General features: G+C 49.7%; 1 protein-coding gene across 8 annotated transcripts in view; it reads right to left on the minus strand.

The window, feature by feature from the left end:
* Positions 1-24,058, minus strand: part of ACOX3 (acyl-CoA oxidase 3, pristanoyl) — a 44,782-nt gene that overhangs the window by 17,236 nt on the left and 3,488 nt on the right. For 3 of the 8 annotated variants that reach the window (XM_036921304.2, XM_057501999.1, XM_057501998.1), the window contains exons 2-11: positions 21,818-21,973; positions 21,255-21,488; positions 20,756-20,830; positions 20,189-20,278; positions 19,382-19,525; positions 9,156-9,244; positions 6,641-6,737; positions 4,617-4,799; positions 2,959-3,081; positions 1,350-1,470 (exon numbers count right to left, since the gene is read on the minus strand). In XM_036921304.2, coding sequence (XP_036777199.2) covers positions 1,350-1,470; positions 2,959-3,081; positions 4,617-4,799; positions 6,641-6,737; positions 9,156-9,244; positions 19,382-19,525; positions 20,189-20,278; positions 20,756-20,830; positions 21,255-21,488; positions 21,818-21,973 — 1,312 coding nt within the window. Of the gene's footprint in view, positions 1-39; positions 1,145-1,349; positions 1,471-2,958; positions 3,082-4,616; positions 4,800-6,640; positions 6,738-9,155; positions 9,245-19,381; positions 19,526-20,188; positions 20,279-20,755; positions 20,831-21,254; positions 21,489-21,817; positions 21,974-24,058 lie in introns of those variants that run through there. The other 5 variants (XM_057502001.1, XM_057502002.1, XM_057501996.1 and 2 more) reach the window with 5 other exon arrangements.

Here is a 24,058-nt window from a genome sequence, read left to right on the forward strand (position 1 = left end):
CACAGACTACTTAACATGAAGAGCTGGGCGTGACCTTAGAGAAATAATTGGCAATTGATGTATGTTAAAACCAGTAGAGGTCTTTACGTGTATCCCTGCTGAGCTCGGGCTTGCTGATTGCAGCCCAGCGTTTGTACATGGAATGACATTTTTCAGTCTATTTTGTTGTCTGCAGGGCCATACGATTCAATTCCCTCATTCTGTTTAAAACTGGAAGGACTCTAAACTATTTACGGCATCTCAATGAGTTAGACCAACAAACAACAACCGCAGAGAACAAAACAGGCAGGCGGGGAGCTGGGCAGCGCAGCGGTTTCCCTCTGAGGCCTCTCATGACAGAAGGTGGGGGTGGGGGGAGCCGAGGGGCCACACTGCCGGCCACCCCTCACCCCTCACGAGAAGTAACTGGCATAGACCGTCACTGAAAGCGCATAATTACCTACAGACTGTCACTGAAACACTCAAACTTGGCCAAAGCCCAAAATGCTTCTGCAGCTATAAACCGTCCATAAGGTTTCTGCCGCTTGAGTTGTTGGGAACATACTTAGATGTTCCCGATCAGTTATTTAACACTAGCACACAGGAAGTTCCGTGGGTAAGCTGCAAATAATAACATCGACTATAATGATGATGGTGATTCTACTAATAACAATAATAGATAAACATTATGGGGCACATGCCACCTGCCAACACTGTGCTAAACACTTCATGGGTATTAACTTAGTCATGGTGAGAACCTGTGTTGGCTCCTATGACCATGCCTGCTTTACAGATGAGAAAACTGAGGCACAGTGAGGTGGGGCAGCTCGCCCACCGTTAGGCAGTGAGAGCGGCAAAGCAGCCGGCCTAGGCTGTCGGGTGCCTGCTCCCTTAGCCACACACCAGCTGCCCGGACAGCTAGTGCCAATAAAAACTAAGTTTAAGCATTTTTCATCAGAGCAAAACTTCTTGTGCAAGTTTACTATCAAGACATTAACCAAAAAGTTACGATTCAAACGAACAGATAATCTGCTTTCTGTTCCGGTTTCTGTGGGCTCCTTTATGTGGTTTCTCCTCACTTCATATCCCCAGACTTTGAGGGGAGCGTCAGGCATGATCAGACAGCCGAGGGACCTGTCCAGGGCAGGGGCCAGCAAACTCGTTTCTGCAGACAGCAAGCATTTTAGGCTGTCACAACCACTCTGTGATCATAGTGTGAAAACGGCCACAGAAAACGTGTACACGAATGGCCATGGCTTTATTCACAAAAACCGATGGCAGCCGGTGTCGCCCACAGGCTATAGTTTGCTGACCCCTGGTCTCGAGTCAAATGATAGGGGCGAGGGCAGGCACACTTCTTCAAAACCTACTGGCCAGATAGCCGTGTCCACCGCACGCCTCCCGGCATTCCTGAATTCCCCGCTGGGCAGTCCACGAGGCCAGGGGCTTGCCAGCTGACGTCAAGGCGTGGATCTCACGTCCGAGCTCTGCCTTGAGAGAGGGAATCCAACGAGAAGAGGTGACACCAGGGGCCAAATCAGTTCAGCCCTAGCGTCAGAGGTTTACGTCCCCTCCAGTCTAATCCAAGACACCCGATGACTGTGGACAAAGAGCCCCAATTTTAGCTGAAGAACAGGGATTCCTCTAGGAATGGGAGCATTGCGTTCACGCATATGGTCCCCAGCAGTGAAGACAACGGCCCATGGCTCTGTGCAGCGAATCACCCCAGGGCCGAGAGGCGGTGGGGAGGCAAACCACAGGACGCGCGTCTGACTCAGTTTACATCAAGTTCCCCAATGGAGGCCAGGCAACATGCTGAGCCTCCAGCCATGTGGTGAGACAGAGGAAAGCCAGGAAGCAAACACGAAGTGGAGACAGCGCTACCTCTGAGGAGAGGGTGGGCGGGACGGCCCCGGAGAGCACAGCCCCTGGTGATCCACAGGAGACCCTGAGAGGGACGAGCTCCCGGCCAGTGGCCCCGGGCACTCTGTGGTTCGGCTCCTACCTATGCTTTTGCTCCCACCTGACATTTAATAAGACCAACTAAGAGGAAGAGACGCACACACACCCACTGAATGACATGATCTGTTTACCTGCGTTTCCTACTTCACATAAGGGCTACTTTTAGGTCCCACTGTACCAGGATTAAAACACTGAGTTTCAGAGAGAATAAAGCACCATTATACTTTCTGACATTATAAACAGGAGAACAATTCCAACGTCAGCTGGCAAAGTTTCAATGACTCACGCTGGGGAACATGCGCCTTCCTGATCTCTCCGCCAAGGTCCCTTGTAGGCACCCCCTTTGCCCAGCAGCGCACCCTGCTGGTCGCCCTGCTGCCCTTCACCCACCCCTCCTGGCACCAGGCTGTTTGTGCCGACTATTCCAAAATGAGCTGATTTGATACAAGCATTTAGGGTGTTGTATTGACCCCAATCTGCAGGGTTTCTAATCTGTTTTCAAGCGTATTTGTTTCTTGTGACTCACGTTGTACTGTGGCCAGGAGGCAGCATCAGGGACCATGGAAAAACAATTCATAAACCAGTCACACAGAAATCAGCAGAGGGCTTTGTTTTACGTAGCAGCTGATCTCAGTAGATTTGCACGCTCATTTCTGGCACAAATCCTTGTCTGTCAACTCAAATCCAGAATTCAGACCTTTGTAGGGTTGTTTATGAAAGGATCAGAAGCATGAAAGCCACTAGGGGCCAGGAATGTGGATTTTGCAAAACCATCATGTTCTCAAAAGGACAACAGCTGAACTCACAGCCTGAGGCATGTCAGCACAGCCTTGAGAAGCAGGAGACGGACCCAGGCCCAAGCTCCCCAGCCACGGTGAGAGGCCTCGGGGCCACACAGCCCAGGGAGAGCCTCCTCCCACCAGCCGGCTGACTGAGCTTGTTTTGAAGAAAGGCTGGCTCTCCGCTGATCCAGCCAATGAAACAACAAACGCTGTGGAGGAAAGAGGACGCTCTCACCTGCCTGGCGCTCCAGTTCTTCTTCAGAACGTCTCGGTAAAACTCTGCCATGTCCACGAACAGCGACTTGGAAAAGTGGTCTAAAGCGTAGGCAGCCGCCAGGTATGGGAGCAAGCGCCACTGCTGCCATAGACAAGACAGACGAGATCACGGGCACCCAGCCGCATCCCGCACACCCTGCAGACCCAGGGGTGCTCGCTGGCCCTGCCCCTTACCCTGGGTGGCCCCCAGGCCTCGGTTCTGTGTGACCTGCACCAGGTGCTCTGCCCACTCAGCGGTGCTTGCCCCCACAGTCTCAAGTCACAGCTGAGTGCCCACTGCCCATGGCTGTCCCACCGCAGGGATTGCGGGAACGGGCTGAATGTCTGCCTGCCGGGGACTAAGGAACCAGGCTGCTGTGCCGTATGCGGGATGCACAGGTCACGGCTGGTGCCTCGTGGGCCTGCGAGGGATGATGTGATCACCCTCATCTGAGCCAGATGGGGAAACTGAGGCTTGCAGAGAGCCAGAAGTCCCAGGAGGCAGCCTGTGCCCATCCGCTGTTGTATGGAGGGGTGGGGACAGTCTCCACCATGGTGACACGACCACCCACCATTTGCATGCTGAGAGCTGGGCACCGCCAACTGCTTTCCAGGGACCAGCATATTCAATCCTTACCCCTGCCCCATGGAGAGGCATCCTAACCAGTACCACTTAGAATGAGAACACCACAACGCAGAGCCTAAGTGCCTCCTCGCCCAGGGCCCACTGCCAGGAGGGGTGGCCTGGAGGTCGGGGTCCAGGCACAGCGGCTCGGGTGGACTCTCTTACCGCTAAGCTGCCCTGATGCCGGGTGGTCAGGTGCACTGTGACCTCACACAAGCCATGGGATCAGTGGTGGTGGCAGGCAATGTGTGCCACACAGGAGCCAGGACACCCTGTTTTTCCTTACTTACTATTAATATGGGCTCACAGCCATAGCAGAAAAACATCAACAGAAACTACAATTCTGTCATCATCTCCTCAACCTTCACCACTGCACCTTGACTTACAGAGTGTGGCCCAAGGCTGGGCCAGACTTAGCCGCTGACCGCTGATACAAGCCACTTAGGAGATCCTCAGTCTCTGACCCATAACCTGGGGATTAGAACTACACCACTGCCGGTGTGAAGCCCCGTCTGTGGTGGGTAAGGAAGCACCAGGAGCAGCCCTGGAGTAACACTTATCCCCCTTCCTGGTGGCAACCAGCTTCCTGCATTGCAGCCCCATGAAGGGTGGCCTCACCTCTGGGGACCTGCTGCTGTTCATGATGTTCCCGGGAACGGAGCTGCACACTCAGCCGCTGCTTCTCTTGGGGTCACTTCTCAGGGACGGGGCGAGTGAATCAAAGAGCACGGCCCAGACATGCAAGGCCGCCTGCGAGGATGTGCAGAGCCGCCACGTGTGCACAGCACGTGCCTCTGGTTCCCTCACCTGGCTAGTCGCACAGACTCCTTTATAACTTTTTAATTTGCGAAAAGCCTCCCACCCACACGCTGCCCCCTTCCTGGTAACTTCCTGTCAGCGGCTCTGTGAACCGCCTGAGGAGGTTTGATCAACTCCCAGTAACCAGGCAGCAGTTCCCGAACGGAAGTGTGCGAATTCCTGAGAACATGCAGTCATCCTTGCGAAGCTAGTACCTGCATCTGGTACTCGAGCACCGGTATCTCCTCCCCATCTGTTGGGCCGAACTGACGCCGAGTGGCTGAGAAGCGCAGCGCTATGGACACGGCCATCTTTAAGTTACTGACGGACATGCAAATGATGGAGACCCGGCCGAAGGATAAGCTGCCCAGGGAAGCTCCAAAGCGCTGCCTGCTGTCCTGCGGAAGCAAAGCAGGCGGTGAGCACAGCAGGGCCACCACAGGCTAAGGTGTGAAGATGGAGGGATGCCCATTCATGCACGCAGCCCTGATAAGGGCCCGTCTGCCAGGCCCTGCCCCAGGGTGGCCCCAGCCACAGGCCTCTGTGGACAGATGCTGTCAGATTCGTCAGGATGGTGTGGGGAGGGCCCTCGAAGGGGAGGCTGGCAACGCAAGGGGCTCCTGGCCGAGGGAACAGCGCTGTGCAGGGGCCTCTCCAGGGACCTGCAGGCTGCCCCCTGGGGCCCCTGAGTGCAGCTCTTAACCTCTAAATAAGGCAGACACAGCCCATGCTGAGCACAGGCTGGGAGCAAGGAGCGAGATATCACTGGGGGTGCCCGCGTTCATTCACAAGATGGGTCCTGTTGACCCGCCACCCTGACCCCAGAATTCCTGTCTCCCCATCAAAGGACACTTTCCAACGGGTGTGGTGGTGGTGTTTTCTCTGTGTTCTTTTCAAGTGGTGATTACCTTGTACGCATCTATTTGTAATCCTCTGTGTAAACCTCAGCGCACCTTTCAACAGCAGCCTGTTCTTCAGGCCCAGGGGTGGTGCTGTAGTGCGCCCAGTGCAAGGCCCTACCTGTGATCAGACCATCCTGACCTCCCTCACTACTTGCTGCCCCTCCTGGGTTCATGCCCCAGTATTCGGCTACTCTTCCCAAATTATGTCCACTGTAGTATTTCTGCAATCTTCCAGAACTCTGCATGCCGGGAAATATTAGATCCTCACATGTGAACGAGCTGGATTTAAAACATGTTTACAGGCATTTTCCCTCAATGGCATAAAATGCCATTTCACTGTCCGGCACTCAGTGTCTTGCTGCAGAAATCTGAAGGAGTGTGAGATCGGCATCCTCTCTCAGGAAGACTGCAGAATTTGCTCTTTGAAATTCTTGAACTTCTCCACGGTGTGCCTGGGGCGTGCGTGCGCTCTCCCGACCCCTCCCTGGCACGCCACGGCGCCCTGCCATCAAGGCTGCCATCCTCTGATTCAGAGGATTTGTCATCATTTATTCCTCCAGGCTGTGGCTCTGTTGCACAGCTCCTGCCCGCTGCATTCTGGGGGACTCCTGCCCTGGGATTTTCCAATCTCTGGTTCATTCTGCCACTGCTTTATCCCATCTGTTGTGTGCTTTCTTTCATTTATTTTCCTATTAGTTACAATTCATTTTTATACTACTATTCCCATTTTTAAATGACCTCCTGTTTCATGTTGCTGATTTCTCTCCTGCTCTTTCTGCGCACTTGTCACACTTGCTTGAAGCCCAGCTCTCCCAGCTCCCACCAGGTGATGCGTGTGGTCCCGGCAGGTTCCCCTGACCATGTAGGGATGATACCTGTGGGGCCTGAACTTGAAAGGTCCTCCATCTTGGGCTGCTCTGACATGGGCCATGCCTGGAAAGGCCTGAAGCCATGACATCATGTGTCTACCACCTAAAGAGTTTAAAAGCATCTGAGCCCCAGATACTGTTTGTCACCCTCATTTGGGGTGGTCCACCGGGTGACTCTTCACTCCTAAACCCTTTGAGGGAAACAGCATGGGCAGGCGCAGGGATGGTGCATGGAGTGGACACCACAGGCATCTGTCGGCCAGCGTCTGTCATCATGCCTGGGAGCCTGGGGTGTGGCCGACCCAAGTGCCCCCTTCCTTGTTGGGGGCAGTGGAACCCAACCCGAGAGGTTTGCCCTGGGCCACCAGGACTCGAAGGGCAGAGCTCCTGCAAGCCCGGGGCAGCATCCTGTGGGCAGGCAAGGAGGGCTTCCCACCCACAAATTCCCCTACCCAGAGATCCCTGTACCTTAAAGGGGGTGACATAGGTGCCCTCAGGGGTGACATCTCCAGTCCGGTTCAGGAGGTCTTGGCGAGGAATCCTAACCTTGTGGAACATAGCAAATCTGTGCAGAGATACGGCACGACTCAGGGTTAAATGGGTCAGGCCCCAGGCTTATCTCCTCTCCTTCCTGAAACCCATCAGATAAAAGCAAACAAGAGTCTCAGAGGTGACACAGTCCCCAAAGGACAAGGAAAATCGGAGTGGATACCAGGAGACAGGAAATTTAAAAAACTTTGCTATCTAAAAAGGAGAGTTTTTTTTAAGTGGGTATTAAGTCTTGTGTGAAACGAAACGGCCACATATGGGTCATTACCGAGGCCAGGTGCCCCATTCCCGCCTGTGCACAAGTCCCAGGGCTGCCAAGTGAGCTCCTGGTGTGCTGGGCGGAGGCCTCACCACAGGGTCAAGGACTCGGCCGGCTGCACACAACTGGAACACAGGTACTCAACAGGAAAGGGAAGAACTGCTGTTCTTTTTTAAAATTAGAATCTCTGTTCCTTACACTTCAATTTCAGATCAGAATCCACAAAACGATGTAATAAAATCAGCAAACCGAGGTTTTAAAACTCTCAAGTCAAACAAAAGAACCGTGTTACTGTATCAGTGCTCCGCGGGCAAGCCAATCAGCTCCTTCTGAAGAGCTGAGAAAAGACTTACACGCACATCACCACAGGCCATTTATGTATTAATCGAAGACAGTTTTTGCGGCTGTCAGATCATAACAGCTATCTCCCAACACTCCCGGGAACAAGGGTACGCGAGCAATGGTGTGGCATGGCGGTGCAAGGGAACCGGGCGTCCTGACAGCATCCGCAGTTCCCAGAGCCACTCACCCGATCGCTAGGAGCACAGTCAACGGTCACCGCCATCCGAGTGTGCCTTAGCCGACCCACAGAGAGCGGCTCTTTAGCCCCCCTTCCCCACACCTCCCCCTGCAACCCCTGCACCTGGCTGAGCCACCGCCCTCCCCTCCGCCTCTGGGGAAGCCAGCGTCAGCTCTGCCCGTGCATCCCACCACCTCCTCCCCCATCCCTGTCTTCCAGCTCCTGCCTCTTGTCTGGTTTCCTGCCATTAGCGCACCTTGGCGCTGCCCAGACCCTGCCTCTTGGGCCTGTCCTCACACAGGGGCTGAGGCCTTTTCAACCTGCCAACCGGAACAGTCACGCCCTGCATGCATGAGCTCGCCTGACCCTGTGACCTAAGAATCCAAACCCAAAGAAGGATGCGGCAAGTCCTGGGACGGGACTCACGTCCGCTGCTCCCACAGCCCAGCCCTTCTCACAGTCGACAGCTGGATTGTACCTGCTTGTGACCTGCAAACCCACCAGGCCTTTCCTGACCCTCTGGGCAGGTAGTGACCTCCTCCAGGAGGCCCAACACAACTCTTCACTCCACCCTGTGGTAGATACAGGTGGTCCCATTCTGCAGTGACCACCACTGTCCACGTGCCTCGCTGAGCCACCTGCTTCCCTTGGCAGTGCCCGGGGCTCTTATTCACCCTTTTACAATGGGGCCATGTGCCCGGCACCTAGCAGATGCTCAGGAAGTGCTGTGAAGTGAATTCACAGTGGTGAGCTGTGGTCCCTCTGGACGTGCCCCAGCAGACCCTGAGTCCGTGGTAGCCTTGGCGAGAGCCCCTCCCAGAGCCCCTGGGAAGAGCAGAGACCTGAGGCTGGGCACAGGGCAGGCCGGAAGCCCTTCTGCAGTCCCTCAGGAAGCAGCCCGGGGCCCTGCAGGCGAGGAGCACCCACCGTCATCCAGGGAGGAGGGCAGGCTCTGTGTGCTGCCCTCCTGCACGAAGGGCGGCTGCACCCAGCCTGAGCAGGCCCTGCCCAGGAGTGAGCTGCTGCTTCAGAGCCCCTGGGGGTCAATGACTGGCTGCTGTGGGGACTGCAGGGGCCCAGGGAAGGCCCCAGATGGTGAGTCTAGATACCCCACTTTTTAGGAGTGCCCAGACTCAGTCTGACACCCCAGGGTGCTCCAGCTTGCTACCTGAAAGCTGAAGGATGCTTTTTCAAGTATGATCCTATAAACTCAAAGTGCCCTTTCCAAGGAGTGGAAAATCTTCATCCTCTCTTGCCAAATGGAACAAGTCACACTTGCAAAAGCATTCACTTCAGCATGACTGAAAGCCAGGTGTCACACATTCTCTTTCAAGCACTCTAATATCCCACAAAGCTGTTCCAGAAATGGCGGGCCAGCCTGCAAGCCAGAACTCCCAGTGTCCCCACAGGGCATGGGGCATGTGTGTGACACAGGCATGTGTGGAGTGGCTCTCAGTACAGAGGGGAGGTATGTGTCCCTGCCACATTCTGCCTGGCTCCACAGGCTAGGAGGCTAAGGGGACCGCTCAGAGGGACCCAGTGAGGTCACAGCACAAGCAGCCTTGGACTAGGTTGGAATCTAAGTCCCAAGCAGTCACCGTGAGCGACGGCCCAGGGGTGGCGCCGTGACCACCGAGGCCAGGCAGTGCACTCACCCATTGTCCAGACCGTTCTGCCCGAGCTTCTTCCCTAGGTCACCAACCATCACCCCTGGCATGGGAAGGAGGGTCTTTGGGTCCCGAATCTGTACAAACCACAGAAAACAGCAAAGAGCAGCTTTGAAAACCACACAGAAGCAAACCCGGGTGCGCTCAGACCCCCACGACTGAGCCTCGGCTCCCCCACGCAGCTGCAGCCGGTCAGACTACACCCTCCTAAACACGACCTTTGCGGACATAATGTTTTTGCAGGTGTGACTACGCAATGGCTCTCAGCATAGCTCACCCTGGATTACCCAGGTGGGCCCCAGGCCCAGTGACAGGTGTCCTGCAGGGAGAAGAGAGGTGGCCACATGGAGACCGGGACAGAGCCACCAGCCCAGGAGCGTGGGAGCCGCCAGAGGCTGGGGGTGGGGAACAGCACCTGCCCTGGGCTGCTGGGAGCAGGGGGCCCTGCCCACCCTTGATCTGCCTCTGGCCTCTGAGCTGTGAGAGGACTTGGAGCCCCGGGGTGTGGTACTTTGTTTTGTTGTAACCACCCTGGGCCCTGGAACACCAACACAGGAAGCAGTTGGCACCTGCTGCCTGAGGACGTTAGGGATTCATACTCAAGTTTTAGGCATGGGGCGTCCTATCGGACTGTGCACATACTTGCTGTGGGAGAAACAGCCTACAATTATTTTTTTGTAAATCTCTGCTCCCCAAACTGAGTTTCCAATAAATATACCTCTCAAAAAAACACAGGCACAGCAAGCTCACTGTTCCTCACTACGTGAGCTCCAGGATCCAAATACGGGATTTGATTCTGCAACACCTTCAAAGGAGCAACTCCCAGCCAGGTGTGATTCCACCACCTGGCTCCCCACCAGGGGACGTTTGTAAATGAGCCCTTTGTGGGTTGTCACAACTGGGGGTACTGCAAGCATCTAGCAGGGAAGACCGTGAGTGCTACATCCTGTAGCCAGTCACAGGAGAGCCCCCAACAGAGAACTAGCCAGACCCAAGTGGCCACCCCCAGTGGGGAAGCTCTGCTTTAAAGAAATACTGAATTTGTACTATCTGGAATGTCTCAATTTGTATAAATTGCTAGTTTTTATTTATTTCAGTGGAACAATCATCTAACATAATTGAACTTTATAACAATGATCTTTAAAATAAAAGGCTAAAAAAGCCCAAATGTAAACCACCTCTCCCTTTTTCTAAAGACAATAATCATAAGTAAAGTTCAGAAACAAACTTTTTATAATCTCTTGAGATTAAAAAGTAGTTAAAAGAAAGGGGAGATGGAGAGAAGAGATATTGAAAAAACAAACTTGGTGTCTTTCAAGTAATCAAACAGAAAAACACCACTGGTTGAAGTTTCTGGTTCCTCCAGAAATAAACGGTGTAGTCATTGCAAACGCTGTGCTACCCTCTCCAATCGAGGAAAAGATGCTGACTAAAGTCAGAAGCGGAAGCGATTAATGGTATACTGCTCTCAAAAATACTTGTGTCACTCTGCATATGACACATCCCACAATATTTGGACACTGCTGACCTAATAGGGTACCATACATTATCTGCAAAAAATAAACCCTGCAATAAACAATACCCTCTTACCCTGCCAGCTGCAGCCAGTAGCAGGTGTCACAATGTTAATCAAGCCACTCTGTGATTACTTGTCTCAGTACTTCTCAGTGGATGGCGAGCCACGTGAGGACACGCAGCCGGGCTGCCGCTGAGCCTGCGCCTGACACACGCTGCCTGCCCAGACGCCACCTGCGGCTGGGGGAGTGACACGGTCCTCCTGAACATTTAAAGCACAACGTACAGAGGGGCTACACTGCCACGGCTCCATAGTCAAAGAACCAGAAATGCTGAAAGAAGCTGAATTCTGGTCCAATTTTCCTAAGAAGTTCACTGCAGGTACAAATCTATACTGTGGCTGCCTTGGGTATCAAAAAATACATTTGGTTTGCAGTAGTTCAAATGCAAATTGAAAAATACGGACATGAGCAACAAAGGAAAAATGGATCAAATGACTTCATCAAAATTAAAAACCTATCTGCATTAAAGGACATTATCAAGAAAATGGAAAAACTTACAGAATGGGAGAACATATTTGCAAATCATCTATCTGATACAGTTTATTATCAAGAATGCGTAAAGAACCCTCATAACTTGGACAGAATAGGATTAAAGATGGCAGCATGAGAGGTGAGACAGAGACTTCCTCCTAAAACCGCATATAATATGAAAATATAATTAATACAACTAATCCTGAAAGAGCAACAGGAAAGAGGACTGCGCCAAATTGCATATACCTAGAGAAAAGAATAAACCTCACTGAAGAGGGTAATATACCAAAGCCATGGCCCAGTGGGACCCAAGCCCTTCCCCCACCCCAGCTCACCAGTGGGAGGAAGAGAAATGGAGCAGGGAGATGGTGGAAGCCTGGGGCTGCTGAACGTCTAGCCCTGGAGATCTGCTCTGGGAGCATGAACCTACATTGCATGGTGCTCTGGAGATTAGTGGGGTTGGAAAGCTAAGACAGGCAGAATTCTTGGAGAGACTGAGATTCCAGCCGCTTGTGGAAAGCAGGGATCCATATCCGGCTGCTCTGGGACAAAAGAAAGGCAGGCAGTCTGAGAGACTTCCTAACAGCAAGAGGGCTGCTAAAGGGGCAGGGACTGCACAGAGCTTGCTGCTCAAGAGAAAGGACAGGTAGATAAAACTGTTCGGGGTCATTCTGCCCAGCAGGTTGGGAGCTTTCACGATCTTCAGGCGCTCCAGCTCCCTGGCTGGCTACACAGCTCCAAGGACCCCCACCGTGATAGGCAGCCTACTGCGCCTTTCTCCGGCCAGCCCCACCTGGCTCGCAAACCTGCAAACCCTACCCTGGGGTTAGGCCAGCCAGAGGGAAGCCCTGTCTACAGCAGCTACAAATGCAAAGCATAGAGGCTTATACCTGTGTGCCCGGCCCACTGGTTCAGGCAGTGGAGATAGACATAGCAGCCGGGAGGCAGGAAACAGCTCTTTCCTCCCCCCAGGCACCAGTACCGCTCCCCTGCGACCCCCGACATTGCTTCAGGGGCTGAGCAGCTCCAGGGAGTAGAGCTTCTGGACACTAGAGGGCACCATATACAACCATGAAACGCCAAAGGAACCTGGTTCAAAGTTGAATACAACACCTGAGAAACAAAATGAAATCAACCTCATGAATCTTCCTGAAAGGGATTTCAAAATAAAAATCATTAACATGCTCTTGGAGGTACAGAAAAATATTTAAGAATTCAGGAATGAATTATGGTCGGAGATCCAATCATTACAGAACACAGTATCAGAAATGAAACACAATGGAAGGTTTTAAAAGCAGATTAGATATGGTGATGAGACAATAAATGAAATAGAAACTAGAGAAGAGGAATACAAAGAAGCTGAGGCACAGAGAGAAAAAAGGATCTCTAAAAATGAAAGAATATTGAGAGAACTGTGTGACCAATCCAAACAGAACAATATTCGCATTATAGGGGTACCAGAAGAAGAGAGAGAGAGAGAAAGAGACAGAAAGTGTCTTTGAGGAGGTAATTGCTGAAAACTTCCCCAATTTAGGGAAGGAGACGGTCTCTCAGGCCATGGAGGTGCACAGATCTCCCAACACAAGGGACCCAAGGAAGAAAACACCAAGACATCTAGTAATTAAAATGGCAAAGATCAAGGATAAAGACAGACTATTAAAAGCAGCCAGAGACAGAAATAAGATCACATACAAAGGAAAGCCCATCAGGCTAACATCAGACTTCTCAGCAGAAACCTTACAGGCCAGAAGGGAGTGGCATGATGTATTTAATGCCATGAAGCAGAAGGGCCTGGAACCAAGATTACTTTATCTGGCAAGATTATCATTTGAAATTGAAGGAGGGATTAAACAATTCCCAGATAAGCAAAAGCTGAGAGAATTTACCTCCCACAAACCATCTCTGCAGTCTATTTAGGAGGGACTGCTATAGATGGATGTGTTCCTAAGGCTAAATAGCTGTCATCAGAGGAAATAAAACCACACTAAAGAAAGTAGAACAGTTAATTACTAAGCAAATGCAAAATTAAATCAACTATCCCCAAAGTCAATCAAGGGATAGACAAAGAGTACAGAATATGATACCTAATATATAAAGAATGGAGGAGGAAGAAAAAGGAGGAGAAAAAAAGAACCTTTAAATTCTTTTTTAAATTCTTTTTTAAGCATATTAAGTGAGTTAAGTTAGACTCTTAGATAGTAAGGAAGGTACCCTTGAAACTTTGGTAACAACGAATCTAAAGCCTGCAACGGCAATAAGTACATACCTATCGATAATCACCCTAAATGTAAATGGTCTGAATGCACCAATCAAAAGACATAGAGTCACTGAATGGATAAAAAAACAAGACCCATCTATATGCTGTCTACAAGAGACTCACTTTAAACCCAAAGACATACACAGACTAAAAGTGAAGGGATGGAAAAAGATATTTCATGCAACTAAATAGGGAGAAAAAAGCAGGAGTTGCAGTACTTGTATCAGACAAAATAGACTTCAAAACAAAGAAAGTTGCAAGAGACAAAGAAGGACATTACATAGTGATAAAGGGGTCAATCCAACAAGAAGAAATAACCATTGTAAATATCTATGCATCCAACACAGGAGCACCTATATATGTGAAACAAATACTAACAGAATTAAAAAGGTAAATAGAATGCAATGCATTCATTTTAGGAGACTTCAACACACCACTCACTCCAAAGGACAGATCAACCAGACAGAAAATAAGTAAGGAGACAGAGGCATTGAACAATACGTTAGAACAGATGGACCTAACAGACATCTACAGAACTCAACACCCAAAGGCAGCAGAATACACATTGTTCTCAAGTACACATGGAACATTTTCAAGAATAGATCATATACTAGGCCACAAAAAGAGCCCTGGTAAATTCAAAAAGATTGAAATTATACCAATCAGTTTCTCAGACCACAAAGGTATGAAACTAGAAATAAATTACACAAAGAAAATGAAAAATCCCACAAACACATTGAGGCTTCACAACATGTTCCTAAATAACAAATGGATCAATGACCAAATAAAAACAGAAAACAAGCAACATATGGAGACAAATAACAACAATTCAACACCACAAAAATCTGTGGGATGCAGCGAAGGCCATGCTAAGTGTGACGTATACTGCTATACAGGCCTACTCAGGAAAGAAGAACAATCCCAAATGAACAGTCTAAATTCACAATTATCACATCTAGAAAAAGAACAAATGATGCCCAAAGTCAGTAGAAGGAGAGACATAATAAAGATTAAACCATAAATAAATAAAATCAGGAAGAATAAAACAATAGAAAGAATCAATGAAAGCGAGATCTGGTTCTTTGAGACAATAAACAAAATAGATAAACCCCTAGACAGACTTATCAAAAAAAAAAAAGAGAGTCTACAGACATAAACAGAATCAGAAATGAGAAAGGAAAAATCACCATGGACACCACAGAAATACAAAGAATTACTAGGGAATACTATGAAAACCTATATGCTAACAAACTGGATAAACTAGAAGAAATGGACAACTTTCTAGAAAAATACAACCTTCCAAGACTGACCCAGAAAGAAATAGAAAATTTGAACAGAACAATTATAAGCAATGAAATTGAATTGGTAATCAAAAACTACTTAAGAACAAAACTCTTGGACCAGATGGCTTCACTGTTGAATTTTATCAAACATTTAGTGAAGACCTAATACCCATCCTCCTTAAAGCTTTCCAAAAAGCAGAAGAAGAGGGAATAATTCCAAACTCATTATACGAGGCCAGCATCACTCTAATACCCAAACCAGGCAAAGACACCACAAGAAAAGAAAATTACCGACCAATATCCCTGATGAACATACATGCAAAAATACTCAACAAAATATCAGCAAACCGAATTCAAAAATACATAAAAAAGATCATCCATCATGAACAAGTAGGATTTATTCCACGGATGCAAGGATGGTACAACATTTGAAAATCCATCAACATCATCCACCACATCAACAAAAAGAAGGACAAAAACCATATGATCATCTCCATAGATGATGAAAAAGCATTTGACAAAATTCAACATATATTCATGATAAAAACTCTCAACAAAATGTGTATAGAGGGCAAGTACCTCAACATAATAAAGGAAATATATGACAAACCCACAGCCAACATCATACTTAACAGCAAGAAGCTGAAAGCTTTTCCTTTAAGATTGGGAACAAGACAACGATGCCCACTCTCCACACTTCCATTCAACATAGTACTGGAGGTCCTAGCCACGGCAACCAGACAACTCAAAGAAATAAAAGGCATCCAGATTGGTAAGGAAGAAGTCAAACTGTCCCTGTTTGCAGATGGCATGATATTGTACATAAAGAACCCTAAAGAATCCACTCCAAAACTACTAGAACTAATAGCTGAATTCAGCAAAGTTGCAGGATACAAAATTAACACACAGAAATCTGTGCCATTCCTATACACTAACAATAAACTAGCAGAGAGAGAAATCAAGAAAACAATTCCATTCACAGTTGCATCAAAAAGAATAAAATACCTAGGAATAAACCTAATCAAGGAAGTGAAAGACCTATACTCTGAAAACTCCAAGACACTCATGAGAGAAATTAAAGAAGATACCAATAAACAGAAACACATCCCATGCTCATGGATAGGAAGAATTAATATTGTCAAAATGGCCATTCTGCCTAAAGCAATCTACAGATTCAATGCAATTCCTACCAAAATACCAACAGCATTCTTCAACGAACTATAGCAAATCTTTTGAAAATTCATATGGAACCACAAAAGACCCCGAATAGCCAATGCAACCCTGAGAAGGAAGAATAAAGCTGGGGGGATTATGCTCCCCAACTTCAAGTTCTACTACAAAGCCACAGTAATGAAGACAATTTGGTACTGGCACAAGAACAGACTCATAGACCAATGGAACAGACTGGAGAGCCCTGATATAAACCCAACCATATATGGTCAATTAATATATGATAAAGGAGACATGGACATACAATGGGGAAACGACAGCCTCCTTACCAACTGGTGTCGGCAAAACTGGACAGCTACATGCAAGAGAATGAAACTGGATTATTGTTTAACCCCATACACAAAGTAAACTCAAAATGGATCAAAGACCTGAATGTAAGTCATGAAACCATAAAACTCTTAGAAGACAACATAGGCAAAAATCTCCTGAATATAAGCATGAGCAACTTCTTCCTGAACACATCTCCTCAAGCAAGGGAAACAAAAGCAAAAATGAACACATGGGACTACATCAAACTAAAAGTTTCTGTATGGCAAAGGACACCATCAACAGAACAAAAAGGCATCCTACAGTGTGGGAGAATATATTTGTAAATGCCATATCTGACAAGGGGTTAACATCCAAAACATATAAAGAACTCACACGCCTCAACAACCAAAAAGCAAATAACCCAATTAAAAAATGGGCTGAGGATATGAAAAGATAATTCTCCAAAGAAATTCAGATGGCCAACAGACACATGAAACAATGCACCACATCACTAATCATCAGGGAAATGCAAATTAAAACCACAACGAGATATCACCTCACACCAGTAAGGATGGGCAGCATCGAAAAGACTAAGAACAACAAATGCTGGTGAGAATGTGGAGAAAGGGGAACCCTCCTACACTGCTGGTGGGAATGTAAGCTAGTTCGACCATTGTGGAAAGCAATATGGAGGTTCCTCAATAAACTAAATATAGAAATACCATTTGACCCGGGAATCACTCCTTGGAATTTATCCAAAGAATACAAGTTCTCAGATTCAAAAAGACATATGCACCCCTATGTTTATTGCAGCACTATTTACAATAGCCAGGATATGGAAACAACCTAAGTGTCCATCAGTAGATGAATGGATAAAGAAGAGGTGGTACATATACACAATGGAATATTATTCAGCCATAAGAAGCAAATCCTACCATTTGCAACAACATGGATGGAGCTGGAGGACATTATGCTCAGTGAAATAAGCCAGGTGAAGAAAGACAAGTGCCAAATGGTTTCCCTCATATGTGGAGTATAAGAACAAAGCAAAAGTGAAGGAACAAAACAGCAGCAGACTCACAGACTCCAAGAAGGGACTAGTGGTTACCAAAGGGGAGGGGTGGGGGAGGGTGGGTGGGGAGGGAGGGAGAAGGGGATTCAGGGGTATTATGTTTAGTACACATGGTGGGGGGGGCCACGGGGAAGACAGTGTAGCACAGAGAAGGCACATAGTGACTCTGCGGCATCTTACTACACTGATGGGCAGTGACTGCAGTGGGGTGTGGGAGGGGGCTTGATAATGTGGGTAAATGTAGTAACCACATTGTTTTTTCATGTGAAACTTTCCTAACAGTGTGTATCAATAATACCTTAATAAAAAAATTTTTAAAAAAAGAAAAAAAGAACCCTCATAACTCAACAATAAAAGGGCAACTCAGTTAAGAAATGGACGGAGAGCCTGACAGGCGTCAGCCCATATGCCAGCGGAACTCTGACCCTTGACCTGCAGCAACCAGCCCAGGGAGCTGAGCAACATGCCCTGGAGCCATCAACCAGGGCTTCATCAATACCTGACAGTTTCCCTGATTCCTGCCCAGCTCCAGCTCCCAGCCAACCCCAGCCAGGCACACAGGATGCCCAGCCTCCCAGGTGACGGTGAGCGGCCCCCCGCTGCAGCCGGCTCTGAGCAGCAAGCCTCTGCCTTTCTCATGGGGCAGATCGGGGGGCTCTTTGCTTATTTCCACCAGGCAAGGGAACTGAACAGACATTTCTCCAAAGAAGATATACAAACGGCCAAATGAAAAGATGGTCAGCATCATGGGTCACTAAGAAAATGAGAGTCAAAACCATAACAAATACTAACTCACACCCACCAGTGCGGTTATTTAAAAAACAAGGGAAGTAAGTGCTGGTGAGGATGTGAAGAGATCGAAACCCTCACACACTGCTGGTGGAAACTGTGGAAAACAGTATGGTGATTCCTCAAAAAGTCAAACACAGAATCACCATATGACCCAGCAATTCTACACCTGGGTACAGACCCTGAAGAACTGAAGCCAGGTGTTCAGACAGATACTCGTTCATGAATGTTTGTTCACAGCAGCACTATTTATAACAGCCAAAAGGTGACAATAACCCAAATGTCCATCAACAGACAAATGGACACACAAGTGGTGCTCTAGCCACATAACGGATTATTCAGCCTTGAAAATGAAAGGAAATTATGACACATGACAAAGTGGATGGACCTCAGAAACATGCTCAATGACAGGAGCAGAGAGTGAAGGGCACACATGTGATTCCTTCCCTGAGAAATGTCCAAAACAGGCAACACCAAGAGACAGAAAACAGGCGAGTGTTTGCCTGGCTGGGGCAGGGATGGGGGGTGATGGCTCATCGGGTATGGGGTGGTTCTCTGGGGAGACGGACACATGCTGAAACTAGAGCGGTGGCTGTTGAGCACTGTGAATACATGAAGTTCACTGAATTGTTCACTTCAAATGCTTAATTGCATGTTATGGGAACTGTACATCAATTCTAAAAATGATGATTTCTATTCTCATGGGAGCCCCCACCAGAAAAGTCTGAACAGAACACAATGGCAGCCTGGGCTCAGGGTAGGGGGCAGCAGGCTTCCTTCCTTCAGTGCCCAGCCAGCCCAGACGAGAGGCCTGGTCAGAGCGGCCTCATGGGGAGGCAGGAAGGCCCGGCCCCACCACCAGCTCCAGGCTCCCTGCTCGGCAGCAGCTCCCTGTTTCCCAGGGACAGGCTACACCAAGGCTGCCACGTTGGACTTGGTGTCAGAACCCCAGGAACCCACCCCAGACCTGCTGAGTCAGAATCCACAGACTGGGAAATCCAGATTTGTGACAAATGTCAGAGATGCCACCAAAGTGGGTGCTGGGAGGACAGATTCTCCTCCCGATGGCCTCTGGCGGTGGCTCTCAAAGGCATGTGTCTGGGCCAGGCTTCTCAGCTGTAGACCACTGACATCTGGGGCTGGACAGCTGCTCGGGGAGGGTGCAGGGCGGTGGTCCTGCACCCCAGGGAGAGTCCCTGCTTGCCGGAGGCCAGAGGCACCCCCGCCTCCAGCTGCCAATGGCCCCTGCTGACAGCACCTCTGCCCTGGCACAGTGGCCGGCCTACCTGCACGACAAAGGCGTGCAGTCCGTGGCACTGGCCGCCTGGCATGCAGAGCTGAGCAAACACCAACGCGTGAGTGGCTGTCTTGCCCAAGTTGCCGATCCAAAACTTGGCGGCTTCAAAATCAGGGGAATGTATGATGAATTCCTGCCCAAGACAAAAAAGTTAAAGTCACAATGAGCCCCTGAAATATGGTGGAAAGGAGGTCTCTTCCTGTCTGATGCACTCCATGATCTCTGCAGAATCTCCAAGGGAAGGGCAAGCACTGTTTGTTCCTCTAGACAAAGGGAGACTGCTCTGAACAGAGGGTGTCCCCAGGCCACAGGACCCAGACGGGAGCCTTGCTATGAGAAATGATGGCTAGGATGTCAGGCAGTGGCCCCAGCACAGGCCACAGGGGATGGAAAGATGGCGAGGGGCCAGCCTCGGGCGGGCAGGGACACAGAAGACAGGCTGCAGGCAGGGCACTCAGACCAGCAGTAGAAAGGGACCGTGGCCACGGAGGGCCCCTTCACACGGGTCATGTGCTCAGGCACCAGCAGTACAAGCTGCTCACCAACCCAACACCCAGGCTGCCTGAGAACAAAGAAACGAATTTTACAAAACACTAACTTCTTCCCTGCATTCACACGACACACAAGTCCAAACCTTTAGAAAGCGCGTGGTGGGGGTGGGCACTGCCTCTCAAGACCTTTATCTGGTGGGCTCCCGTGTTCAGTGTGGGCTTCTTGGTCTGCTGACGTTTCACCCATGACACCCCCAGATCATGTATGCTGGAGGCTCAGAGGCCAGTGGGACGGGGACACCTACCTCGGTGGCGGGGTCATAGTGAGCGGTAGTTCGGATGGCCTTCGTATTGCTCCCGTGACTTAATTCAGTCAGAGCAAAACATCCAAAAATCTAACAGTGAAGCACAAGGTGGGATAAGTCAGAAAAGGCTCTTTCTGTGCATCCAAGGGGCACCCTGCCATCTCTCCTTTAAGGACTGGACCATGGATCAAAGCCCCAAACCTCCATTTACATATCTCACCAACTGGAGATCTTACTGAGCCACCCTGCTGTGCGGGACAGCACACCCTCCACCTCGTGAGGACAGAGGCGGGACGAGCTGGCGAGGGCCTCACTGAGTCGGCATGGTGGTGACAGAGCTGTGCCACGCAGCGGAGGGAAACTGAGGCTGGAGCTTGGACACGAAAATGCTGAACACACATGGTGCTCGGAGCCCAGCATGCCCGTTTGGTAACGGATAGCGCCAGCCATTTCAGGGACTAAGAACACCCTTCTTACATTGGGCACGACCTCACACTGCCCTGCCACAAATCGGAGGGGGCTGGGGAGGAGAACGCGGCTCCCAATTCGCTGTGGACCTCCACTTACCTCCATACTGAGAAGCTGCAGAATGTATTTCAAGTGTCTTTTAGAACCAGAGCTGTAGATTGCTGATCCAAAAGTCTAAAAAGGCAGAAGTACAGAGACCTGCTGTTCTGGGCATCTGATGCCCACGTGATGCCCACCCCACTTCTCTGAGAGGCTGGCTGACAGCACTATTATCTGGGCCCTGGGTCTCCAGAGACAGCTGCCCTGGCCTTGAGCAAATGGGAGTGGTGAGTGCCTGTCCACATAAGTTACACAGAACCCTTCGTTCTGTGTTTATGCATTTATCCCCAAATGCATAAATCCCCACAAAACATTAAAAGCAAGCAAACACTAGCAATCACCAACCCCCAAGGGCAGTCCTCTAAACCTACTGCTGTGTTTGTTTGTTTTAGTCCAAAGGACCAGCGGGGCAGTGTCCCCTACCCTGCCGGCCCTGGGACACAGCCATCTTTCTGGGCGTGAAGTGCTTCTGCTTTACTCTCCTACATCACCGACTCACCAATACACTCAGGAAGAATTTGGTGGCCAGGGACCAGTCATACATGCCCAGGCAGCTGATGAACGTGGACATTTGCAGAGGGCTGGTGAGCATGTTCTGCATGGAGAGGAAGTCATACTCGAAGATCCGTCTGTAGCGCAGGAAGCTCAGTTCCCGGTACTTCTCCATTGAGAGGTCACCTCCACAGGGACGGGCAAACAGGGGGTCATTCTCCAGAGTCGAGAAGATGGCTTTCTGCAAACGCAGGAGGCAGGGAGTGGCCGATTTGGAGGCAGAGGGTGGGATCTCACTATGCTCACTTACACAGTTTTCCTCCAAGCCCCGAGCTGCACAGACATGCAGTCTAACCTAGGAACTCAGGACAGGTGAAAGTCCTTCCCAGCTGCAGGCAGAGGGACCTGAGGCTTAGGAGGTGAACTGCCCATGGTCACTCCTGAACTCATCCTGGGGGCAGAGAGGGGCCAGGCCTGTGTGGCTTTACGTGCTAGAAGGCCCCACCTGCCCGGCAGCCGCACCTGCCCAGCAGCCCCAAGGCCAGCACAGCCCGCACCGTGGGCGCTTACCTTCAGGCGCAGCTCGCTTTCACTTTCCAGGAACAGCGCCAGCTGTCTCCAGCTGAAGGACGCGCGAGCCCGGAACGCGCACAGGGGCCCACCAGGCAAGTCAGGCAGCAGGGTGTCGTTGCTCCTCTCCGAGGGGAGCGCCATCGTGACCTCCACCTGCTCAACGTGCACAGCCTGCGTCCAGGTGTGCTCAATGTGCACAGCCTGCGTCCAGGTGTGCAGGTTTGCTATCCACAACACCCACGAGAAGCGGAGCAAGCGCGACGTTTTAAACGAGGGAAGAGCGAGCTGGGGGAGCAAGAGGATCGCCGCGCAAGGAGCTCACGTCCTTTCCCAGGAGGAAGGCAGGTGAGCACTGCTGGCTTCCAGCCCTGGAGCGACAAGGAGCCCGCCGAGAGCAAAGGGCAGTCCCAGGGGGCTGGCTCTGTGACGCACGGAGGGCACGAGACTATGGCCAAGCCGGGCCTTGGGGAAGAGCCCAGAAGTTCTGTACGGGACAGCTTGGCCGGAGAACACCCCACCCTCTAGGGGGCACCCAGACCCTCCCCAGGGCTCAGCCAGACCCGCGGCTCAGGAACCCTCCCTCTGGAGTCCAGGCAGTGCTGGCTGGTCCACTCCGGCCATGCACGACAGTACCCAAGGGCCCCTTCCAGCCGCCTGGATGGGGGGTATCTGCCACAGAGCCTCTGAACACGGGCTCTGCCCTGGGAGCCACTTGACATAGAAGTAGCTGGCTTCCCACTGGCAAAGCAGTCTCCCAACAACCCAGCAATCTTGACTAAAGAATCATTCTGGAATTTTCTTAGTAGACTGGCTCCTTTTCTGCAGTGCTTTGGCTAATTAAGGCACTGGGTGGGAGAGGCTTGTGAACCCAGACCTGGAGGAACACCAGGAGGGCTGGTCCTGGATGTGGATCCCCCACAACCACCTTAACTCAGTAAAGTCCATGGGAACCTGTAAATCCTTTCAGTTGAATTCGAAATAGTTAGGTTATTGGACTCTGAGTCTGACTGGTAAGCAATGGGAAAGTGGTCAATTTTACAGGTAGAAGACCCTCTGCTTTTCTGTGGGAGAGGGAAAAGATGAGAAGGGGCTCCTGCTTGGGTGTCAGGGGCCAGGCCCTCTGCAGACCATGTCTTATTTGACTCCCAAAACTTGTGGGCCAAGTTCTATTGTCCCTATTGAAAGAAGATGGAAACACCGAGGTTCAAAGAGGCCAGCTGTCTTTCTGGAGCTCCCACGGCTGAGAAGTGGCAGAGAAAGGATCTGAACTTAGAAATGCCTGACCCCAAGTCATGCCCTTCAAGCACCACCCTAAGACCCTGGGAAAAAGAGGTGCACATTCACCTTGATGCAAGTAGGAGGAAGATAAAAGATTAGGGCAAAAATTAATGGAACAGAAAAGAGAAAAAAAATGGAGAAAATCAATGAAAACAAAAGGTGACTGTTTGAAAAAGCCTGACGATTTTAGGCAAACTGATCCAATGGAAAAAACCCACAAATTACTAAAATCAGGACTCAAAGAGGGGACGTTACTACCAACCTTCAAGAAATAAAGAGGGTTCTAGGGGATTATGAACCATCACATGCCAACAAATGAGATAACTTAGATGAAATGGACAAATTCCTGCAAAGACAATTTACCAAAACTGCCTCACAAAGAACTAGAAAATCTGAATAGATGTTTAACAAGTTAAGAGATTGAATTAGGAATCCATAAGCTACCCACAAAGAAAAGCCAGAGGGCTGCCGCTGTAAATTCTACCAAACATTTAAAGAAGAATGTCAATTATCCACAAGCTCTTCTAAAAAACAGAAGAGGGGGGAACACGTCCATAATGTGGCACTACCCTGAAACCACACCAAAGATGTCACAAGAAAACTGCACACTAACGGCATTAATGAATTTGGTTGCAGGAATCCTCAATAAATCTTGCAAACTGAATTCAGCAACATACAGAAAAGATTATACATCATGACCCAGTGAGAGGTACCCCAGGAACGTATGGTTGGTTGAATGTTTGAAAATCAACTAATGTAATACATTATGTGAACAGAATACAGGACAAAAAACACATGATCATGTCAATAGATAAAGAAAAAACCATTTGACAAAATCCAACACACTCTTCTGTGATAAAAATTCTCGACCAACTAGGAATAGAAGGGAACTTCCTCAACCCCACCAAGGACATCAACAAAAGCCCGCAGCTACAGTCGTGTTTATATGAGACACTGAAT

Source organism: Manis pentadactyla, chromosome 5 (genome assembly GCF_030020395.1).
Source record: "Manis pentadactyla isolate mManPen7 chromosome 5, mManPen7.hap1, whole genome shotgun sequence".
NCBI classification, from domain to species: Eukaryota; Metazoa; Chordata; class Mammalia; order Pholidota; family Manidae; genus Manis; species Manis pentadactyla.